This window comes from Entelurus aequoreus, linkage group LG09 (assembly GCF_033978785.1).
Source record: "Entelurus aequoreus isolate RoL-2023_Sb linkage group LG09, RoL_Eaeq_v1.1, whole genome shotgun sequence".
NCBI lineage: Eukaryota > Metazoa > Chordata > Actinopteri > Syngnathiformes > Syngnathidae > Entelurus > Entelurus aequoreus.
The window spans coordinates 2,213,495-2,223,494 of NC_084739.1; the positions used below are offsets into that span (position 1 = coordinate 2,213,495).

Sequence of the window (10,000 nt, forward strand, 5' to 3'; positions counted from 1 at the left end):
CCAACAAAGTCCTCCTGGTTGTGTTGCTGTAGTCTGCCGCTAATACACCGATCCCACCTACAACTGTCTTCTTTGCAGCCTTCATTGTTCATTCAACAAATTGCAAAAGATGTCCAGAATACTGTGGAATTATGAAATGAAAACAGAGCTTTTTGTATAGGATTCTACGGGGTACCATAACTTCCGTTACTCGGACTTTGTCACGCGCATACGTCATCATACCGCGACGTTTCAGCCGGATATTTCTCGGGAAGTTTTAAATGTCACTTTATAAGTTAACCCGGCCATATTGGCATGTGTTGCAATGTTAAGATTTCATCATTGATATATAAACTATCAGACTGCGTGGTCGCTAGTAGTGGCTTTCAGTAGGCCTTTAAATCTGTCAAAATATGTAAAAAAAAAAAAAAAAAAGACCCCAGTAAAAGTATAATATAGTAAAATCTTTAATTCAATAGCGTCCCATTTAGATTCCTTTATCTTACAAACATCTGATATATGCACAAAACAGGACCCCAAAAAATGGACAGAGGAACATACAGGATAATAACAATCATTAATAATAATAATAAAAAAATAAAAACAAACAGCTTGATTGGCAAACTAAGAGACAAACGTCTTCTCTGTCCTTCATTCAACGCCCCGTCAGACAGTATCAGTCCAATTTGGACAATTCCTTCAAGCTAATCGCCACAACATGGCTGAGGAACATTTTGTGCTCTTGTAGAAAAGGAAAAAAAACAAAAAAAGATTGGACAGCGCCGCTCTATACGTTAAAAACACTGTGCAAAAGTCACAAAGATATTCCCTCGCCTGCTCCCTTTGAAACGCGTGAGCGGACAAACCCGATCATTCAGCCGACCGCGAGAAAGTCGTCCGTTTTTTAAATGAAAAAAGGTCCAATTTTCAGTCGGGGCGGACTCTTGAAGTCCGGGTCACAGTTACTTTCACATTCCTGGAACACAGCCTGGCAAAGCTGCTCTGCCACACCAAACAAGCCCCTTTGAAGGTAGTACGAGAAGCCCCTTTCACAAAGAAATCCCGCAAAGTCACCGTAACGGTGCATTAGGCATCCACTCGCCTTGTGCCTTTTACGCAGGACCCACGCGAGTGTGACACTGTGTGTGCTTTCACACAGCGTCCGGCGATCGCATAATGCATGCATCGCTTACAACACAACCGCGCAGGAGAAGGGAGTCTCAGATCTTGCCGGTCCGCCTCTGTTACTGCTTTGGTACAATCTCTGAAGGCATTTAAAGGCAGTGTGAAAGGGGTGAAGTGAGTTTTGCGTGACCAAGTTCACCCCCCGTCCCACATCTCTTCTATTCTCGGACTAAATCTGAAGGTGGGGAATTGCCTGGTTGATTTCAAAGCCTGATTCGTGTCGGTACTGTTCATACAGAACAGTGGATCTGATGGTGGAAAATTGCCTGTTCGATTTCTAACCCCGATTCCATGTTATACACTGTTCTGTATGCATAGTGCTATGTGGCTTTTACAACGCCTTTTCAGCATTCTCTTACACACCGAAGCCTTGTCCTGCCTCTGTTACTGCTATACTGTACGATAGGAGCTTGGCGAAGTGTGTTAAGGGTTACACATTTCACCCCCTGCCCCACCTCTCTACCGTTCTCTGACTAAATCTGAAGGTGGGAAATTGCCTGGTCGATTTCAAAGCCTGATTCGTGTCGGTACTGTTCATACAGAACAGTGCAGAAGTAGCTTTAAAAATTGCCTGGTCGATTTCTAACCCCGATTCCATGTTAGTACTGTGCATACAGAACAGCGTATATGTGGCTTTTACTGGCATTTTTACCACCTTTTCAGCATTCTCTTACACACAGAAGCCGTGTCCTGCCTCTGTTATTGCTTTACTGTAGGATAGGAGCTTGGCGAAGTGTGTTAAGGGTTACACATTTCACCCCCTGCCCCACCTCTCTACCATTCTCTGACTAAATCTGAAGGTGGGAAATTGCCTGGTCGATTTCAAAGCCTGATTCGTGTCGGTACTGTTCATACAAAACAGTGGAGAAGTAGCTTTAACAGGCAATTCTCCGCCTTTTACAAATTGTAGGACAGGAGCTGGGAAAACTGAGTCCTGCGGGACAAACTTCAAACCCCTGTCCCGTCTTTCCACTTTTCCCTGATCGAATCGGATGGTGGAAAATTGCCTGGTCGATTTCTAACCCCGATTCCATGTTATACACTGTTCTGTGTGCACAGTGCTATGTGGCTTTTACAACGCCTTTTCAGCATTCTCTTACACACCGAAGCCTTGTCCTGCCTCTGTTGCTGCTTTACTGTAGCATAGGAGCTTGGTGAAGTGAGTTTTGGGTTACACATTTCACCCCCTGCCCCACCTTTCTACCATTCTCTGACTAAATCTGAAGGTGGAAAATGGCCTGGTCGATCCCAAAGCCTGATTTGTGTCGGTACTGTTCATACAGAACAGTGGAGAAGTAGCTTTAACAGGCATTTCCCCGCCTTTTTTAGCAGTCTTTTAGACACAGAGACACCTTGTCCCGCCTCTGTTCCCACTCTGGAACGAGCTTTGAAGACAGAGAATGGTTTTCTTGAATTCAAACCTGTACTACGTGCTGGTGTTGTTCATACAGAGCAGGGACAGAAAAATGATGGGAAAAAAGACAGCTTTTACAATATGTGGGAAAGGAGCTGGGAAAAGAGAGTCTTGCGTGACAAACTTCACACCCCTGTCCTGTCTTTCCACTTTTCCCTGACCGAATCTGATGGTGAAAAATTGCCTGGTTGATTTCTAACCCCAATTCCATGTTATATATACACTGTTCTGTATGCACAGTGCTATGTGGCTTTTACAACGCCTTTTCAGCATTCTCTTACACACCGAAGCCTTGTCCTGCCTCTGTTGCTGCTTTACTGTAGGATAGGAGCTTGGTGAAGTGAGTTTTGGGTTACACATTTCACCCCCTGCCCCACCTTTCTACCATTCTCTGACTAAATATAAAGGTGGAAAATGGCCTGGTCGATTCCAAAGGGCAAGAGCAGTGAGAAGTGAGTCTTGATTGACAAACTTTACATCCCGTCCTACTTTACACACAGACACCTTTCCCGCCTCTGTTACTGCTTTGCTAGGACCATACCGTGTTAGTGCCGTTCATATGTGGGCTCTGTACCGAGGATGTCGTTGTGGCTTGTACAGCCCTTTGAGACACTTGTGATTTAGGGCTATATAAATAAACATTGATTGATTGATACAGAATAATAACGGTGGGGGGAAAAAGTGGGAAATTAGCTGGAGGAAGTGACTTTTTTTCTTACACAAAGACGTCTCCTTCCGCCTCTGTTGCTACTCTGGAACGAGTGGCCTTGTTGAATTCTAACCACCCATCCGTGTTGGGGCTGTTCATACAGAACAGTGACACAGAAACATGGTAGAAAAAAAAAAAATCTACTATTTGTGGGAAAGGAGTTTTGAGCGGCAAACTCCACATCTCTCTCCTGCCTTTCTAGCATTGCCTTACCACCTCAGAGGTGGAAAATGGCCTGGTCCATGTTTAACCCCTATTCCGTGTTGGTGCAATTCATACAGAACAGCAAAATTCTGGACAAAACAGACAAAAAAAAAAGATTGTCCCGGCATTCTGACTCTTGTTACTGCTCAAAACAGCAGTTTGTGCCACGACACAAACAAAAGTAAGTCTTGGGTGACAAACTTCAAACTACTGTCTCCACCTTTTCCAGCATCCCTTTACACACAGAAGCCCTGTCCCGCCTCTGGTACTACCTCTAAAAAAAAGACGTACAGTTTGTGCCGGGTAGATTTGTTTGTTTTTGATGTTCATACCCAGCTGCAGCAAAATAAAGGTGTTGATAAAGGTGCTTGAGCCTTGACAGAGGTGGGACAAAGTCCTGTGTGTAAGGGTATTTTGCAAAGGCAAAAAAGGGTTGTGAAGTTTAACACTTACTTCTTCCGCCCTGTTGTGTTTGAAGCAATAGTCGCGGCCCGGAAACGCAAACAGCGACGACAACACCGGATCGACTGCAGTAATTCTGCCGGATTTCTGTGTGAAAGGGGCTTTGAGTAAGAGTTTTTTCGCTCCGCATTTGGAAGACAGTGAAATCTCCAAATTTAAATCCTATGAAGCACATTCAGAAGCTTTGCCTCGAGAGGCCTTCTTGAAGTCTAACCACCGATCCGTGTTGGGGCTGTTTCATACAGAACAGTGACACAGAAACATGGTAGAAAAAAAAAAAAAATCTACCATTTGTGGGAAAGGAGTTTTGGGCGGCAAACTCCACATCTCCCTCCTGCCTTTCTAGCATTGCCTTACCACTTTGTTTGTTTTTGATGTTCATACCCAGCTGCAGCAAAATAAAGGTGTTGATAACGGTGCTTGAGCCTTGACAGAGGTGGGACAAAGTCCTGTGTGTAAGGGTATTTTGCAACGCCAAGAAAGGGTTGTGAAGTTTAACCCTTACTTCGTCCGCCCTGTTGTGTTTGAAGCAATAGTCGCAAACACCGGATCGACTGCAGTAATTTTGCCGGATTTCTGTGTGAAAGGGGCCTTGAGTAAGAGTCTTTTTGCTCTGCATTTGGAAGACAGTGAAATCTCCAAATTTAAATCCTATGAAGCACATTCAGAAGCTTTGCCTCAAGCTCCTGTTTGACTTTCTGTGGAACTAATCCAACTTGATCATCCCTTTAGCGTAACCCTTCAGTCGACAGCCTCCGAACCCGGGAGTGACGGCTGGTGTTGCTTCAAGACTCGTCTAGATGAAGGAAATGACGGCGGACATTTTGAAGGTACAATTAACAGTCATAGTTCCTCACTCACCGAGCGCACGAGGACGTTAGAAAGCATTCATAAATACATACCGGAGACACGTTTCCATTACGGAAAGACCAACCCCGCACTAAGGATGCCGGTTTTTTTTCTTCTTTTTTTTTTTTTTTTCTTACATTCAAGGGGACAAAAAAAAACGTCAGAAGGAAGCGAGACAAATTGTTTTGTTTTTTACAATCAAGCTAAGAAAGGCACTGAGATATTTCCTTACATTAAGATTCGCATATTTGAAAAAGGTAAAAATCTAAAAAAAAAAAAAAAAAAAAATATTTTGGTGGACATCATTAGTTGTTTTTGTCGAAAAATAAACATACTTTGAAAAAATAGTATTTGCACCGTCGACTTTTTATCTTTTTTTTTTTTTTTTTTTTTTTTTTTTACAAAACAAATTGCTTTTATTAAAAAAAAAAAAAATGCATTTGGCATTTTGGACTTGGAGGGGCGGGGCTTGAGCATTTTGTGCTGAAAACGTTTTTGAAATGCTTGGAAAAGCAGCGAGTATTAAGAAGTAAAAATATTAGTGCCGTGTGTTGTCATATACCACTTGGAGAGTAAGAGGACGGACGCACAAACGCACAAAAAAAAACAAAAAAGGAGAACGGGGCGAGGGTCACAGTTTTCCCCGTGTCGGAGCGGGATCACCTGCTTTTTAGAGGGCGGAGCGCTACATCAAACAGTGCCTTCTTCCACTTTTGGAGTTCACAGTCTTGGCCTGCCGCCGTGACCCGGCGTCACTGGACGTCCAGCCGGCTGTAGGCCACGCCCCGGTTCCAATGCACGCTCCGCACCCACAGCGGGAGCTGGTAGGTGCAAGGCACCGTGCCGCTGACGCTCTCCTCCAGGTACTGGAAGGGCCGGTACCACCACACCCGCGAGAAGGGGTTGCTCTGCGACGACTCTTTCAGCGACTGCAGGACACATGGGAGCAGTTAGTGTGCGACACAACACGACATGTCAGGTGTGGTGACTTACAATTGACAGTGGAACCTCCAAAGTTGAAAACAAATGCCTTTTGGAAGTTGTGAGATCAGATTCTGAACCGACTAAAATACTAATAATTCCTTAAAGCGGGGGTCACCAACGCGGTGCCCGCGGGCACCAGGTAGCCCGTAAGGACCAGATGAGTAGCCTGCCGGCCTGTTCTAAAAATAGCTCAAATAGCAGCACTTACCAGTGAGCTGACTCTATTTTTTAAATTGTATTTATTTACTAGCAAGCTGGTCTCGCTTTGCCCGACATTTTTAATTCTAAGAGAGACAAAACTCAAATAGAATTTGAAAATCCAAGAAAATATTTTAAAGACTTGGTCTTCACTTGTTTAAATAAATTCATTAATTTGTTTTACTTTGCTTCTTATAACTTTCAGAAAGAAAATTTGAGAGAAAAAATACAACCTTAAAAATGATTTTAGGATTTTTAAGCACATATACCTTTTTACCTTTTAAATTCCTTCCTCTTCTTTCCTGACAATTTAAATCAATGTTCAAGTAAATGTATTTTTTTTATTGTAAAGTATAATAAATAAATTTTAATTAAATTCTTCATTTTAGCTTCTGTTTTTTCGACGAAGAATATTCGTGAAATATTTCTTCAAACTTATTATGATTAAAATTCAAAAAAATTATTCTGGCAAATCTAGAAAATCTGTAGAATCAAATTTAAGTCTTATTTCAAAGTCTTTTGAATTTCTTTTAAAATTTTTGTTCTGAAAAATCTAGAAGAAATAATGATTTGTCTTTGTTAGAAATATAGCTTGGTCCAATTTGTTATATATTCTAAAAAAAAATTGTAGATTGGATTTTAACCTATTTAAAACATGTCATCAAAATTCTAAAATTAATCTTAATCAAAATTTCTAATGATGTTCCATAAATTCTTTTTTTTAATTTTTTCAAAAAGATTCGAATTAGCTAGTTTTTCTCTTCCTTTTTTCGGTTGAATTTTGAATTTTAAAGAGTCGAAATTGAAGATAAACTATGTTTCAAAATTTAATTGTCATTTTTTTTGTCTTTTCTCCTCTTTTAAACCGTTCAATTAAGTGTAAATATCATTAATTATTAATAATAACATAGAGTTAAAGGTAAATTGAGCAAATTGGCTATTTCTGGCAATTTATTGAAGTGTGTATCAAACTGGTAGCCCTTCGCATTAATCACTACCCAAGAAGTAGCTCTTTCTTTCAAAAAGGTTGGTGACCCCTGCCTTAGAGCATAGCTGGGCATATATTTTGACTCGGGGGCCACATTGAGAGAAAAAATGTGTCTCGGGGGCTAATGTGTAATAATAATAATAATAATAATAATAATAGATTTTATTTGTAAAAAAGCACTTTACATTGATTTAACAACCTCAAAGTGCTACAGTGTATTACAAAAAATAATAAGATTAAAAAAAACTAGAACAGCCAAATAGCTAAAACTAGTATGCATATATCTTTAAAAAAAGGCTTTTTTAAAAGCATCCACAGTCTGTGGTGCCCTCAGGTGGTCAGGGAGAGCGTTCCACAGACTGTTAGCCCTCGCTGCTGGGACCGCCGCCTTCTCATGTGTATGTGTGTATAAAGTTCAAGTTAAAGTACCAATGATTGTCACACACACACACTAGGTGTGGCGAAATTATTCTCTGCATTTGACCCTTCACCCTTGTTCACCCCCTGAGAGGTGAGGGGAGCAGTGAGCAGCAGCGGTGGCCGCAACCGGGAGTCATTTTTGGTGATTTAACCCCCAATTCCAACCCTTGATGCTGAGTGCCAAGCAGGGAGGTAATGGCTCCCATTTTTATAGTTTTTGGTATGACTCGGCCGGGGTTTGAACTCACAACCTACCCATCTCAGGTCGGACACTCTAACCAAAATCATATACACACATTTACCATATTTTTCGGACTATAAGGCGCACTTAAATTCCTTTAATTTTCTCAAAACTCACCAGTGCGCCTTATAACGCCTAATGTACGGAATTATTTTGGTTGTGCTTACCGACCTCGAAGCTATTTTATTTGGTATATGGGGAAATGATAAGTGTGACCTGTAGATGGCAGTCATGCATAAGAGATACGTGTAGACTGCAATATAATGGCAGTCACACATAAGAAATAAGTGTAGACTGCCATATGACATATTATATCAATATATTAAGTAGCCTAACGCACGTTGTGTAAACAATGCACACAGAGGCACAACACACGGCATGCTGGCAGCTAACGGGCTAGGCTAGACTGACCATACGTCCTCTTTTCACCGGACATGTCCTCTTTTGCGGAGCTGTCAGGGCAGAGTTTCTTTGATGCCTCAAATGTCTGGCATTTTGAGTTAGGGTTGCGTGTATTAACAATGTACGTTCAGGGTTAAGAAGGGGTTAAAAACAAAACAAATTGTGCGCGCAGCAGCATTGGTGAGGGAGGGGCAGAGACAGAGAGAGAGAGAGTTATGATAAACGTCGCCAGGCTCTGCTTTTTATCCATAGATTTATCACATTTAATGTTTTATAATCTATAGCAGGGGTGTCAAAAGTGTGCATTTGCGGCCCACAGCTAATGTTTTAAAGGCCCACGGCACATTCTAAAAATACTATTAAAATAAACCAAAACATAACAAAAGTGAAATAAAAAAGCTTAAAGGTGAAATGTCATTTAGAAAAAGTTGCAATGTTGACTAATTAAACAAAGCTGTTTTTTTTTCTTTCAAACTGTCATTGCTCAAAACATAATATTGAATCAAAATCAATGTTATTATGAATTATTGACCTATCCAAGGTTCTAGGGATGTCCGATAATGGCTTTTTGCCGATATCCGATATTCCGATATTGTCCAACTCTTTAATTACCGATACCGATATCAACCGATACCGATATCAACCGATACATGCAGTCGTGGAATTAACACATTATTATGCCTGATTTGGACAACCATGTATGGTGAAGATAAAGTACTTTTTAAAAATAATAATAAAATAAGATAACTAAATTAAAAACATTTTCTTGAATAAAAAAGAAAGTAAAACAATATAAAAACAGTTACATAGAAACTAGTAATTAATGAAAATGAGTAAAATTAACTGTTAAAGGTTAGTACTATTAGTGGAGCAGCAGCACGCACAATCATGTGTGCTTACGGACTGTATCCCTTGCAGACTGTATTGATATATATTGATATATAATGTAGGAACCAGAATATTGATAACAGAAAGAAATGGGGGGAGGGAGGTTTTTTGGGTTGGTGCACTAATTGTAAGTGTATCTTGTGTTTTTTATGTTGATTTAATAAAAAAAAAAAAATAAAATAAAAATAAAAAAACAATACAGATAATAAAAAAAACGATACAGATCATTTCCGATATTACATTTTAACGCATTTATCGGCCGATAATATCGGCAGGCCGATATTATCGGACATCCCTACAAGGTTCCCATTACTTCACATCAAATATTCCACTAAGAACAATATTTTTGGTGGAAGATTTTGCAATTTTGGTAAATAAATAACCCAAAAATGTATATTTTGTTGTTTTCTTACTGTACCGAAAATGAACCGAACCGTGACCTCTAAACCGAGGTACGTACGGAACCGACATGTGTGTGTACCGTTACACCGCTAGTAAATATGGATCTGTTTAGCACATAGCTTCTAAAAGTTGTCGCTCATACTCACAATCTGGCTACAAAATATAAATTCCTGGATCATAATTTTTACAGAGTAATCGTTGTTGGCTCTCACAAAGTCTGCCTGATTAGCACTGTTGTTGATGGGGAAGGGATCTGTGGTTCCCATCACTACCTCACGGATCACATGACTGGCTTGCTCGTTATCGCTCAAAAATGAGTCAGAAATCTCTGAGATTTAAACTACTTTGATCATATCCATCCGTCCATTTTCTACCGCTTGTCCCTTTTGGGGTCGCGGGGGATGCTGGAGCCTATCTCAGCTGGGCGGAAGGCGGGGTACACCCTGGACAAGTCGCCACCTCATCACAGTGATCATATCTATTTACTTGCAAACTTTGAATACGGTAAGTCTTTTGGTGTTAAAAATTATATATATATATATATATATATATATATATATATATATATATATATATATATATATATATATATATATATGTTAATGGCAATAATATAGAGGCAACATTGTTTTTCCATGCAGCAACTGTTTGAGAACATTCATCAACTGTATTGTG

At 40.2% G+C, this 10,000-nt stretch overlaps 2 protein-coding genes across 3 annotated transcripts in view; both read right to left on the reverse strand.

The window, feature by feature from the left end:
• Positions 1-10,000, reverse strand: part of LOC133657056 (cGMP-dependent protein kinase 1) — a 634,377-nt gene that overhangs the window by 501,714 nt on the left and 122,663 nt on the right. The gene's annotated exons all lie outside the window — the stretch shown is intronic.
• Positions 5,167-10,000, reverse strand: part of LOC133657055 (phosphatidylcholine:ceramide cholinephosphotransferase 1-like) — a 12,028-nt gene continuing 7,194 nt past the window's right edge. The window contains exon 5 of the mRNA XM_062057942.1: positions 5,167-5,731. Within this exon, the coding sequence (XP_061913926.1) occupies positions 5,555-5,731 (177 nt within the window). The 3' untranslated portion in view covers positions 5,167-5,554. The remainder of the gene's footprint in view (positions 5,732-10,000) is intronic.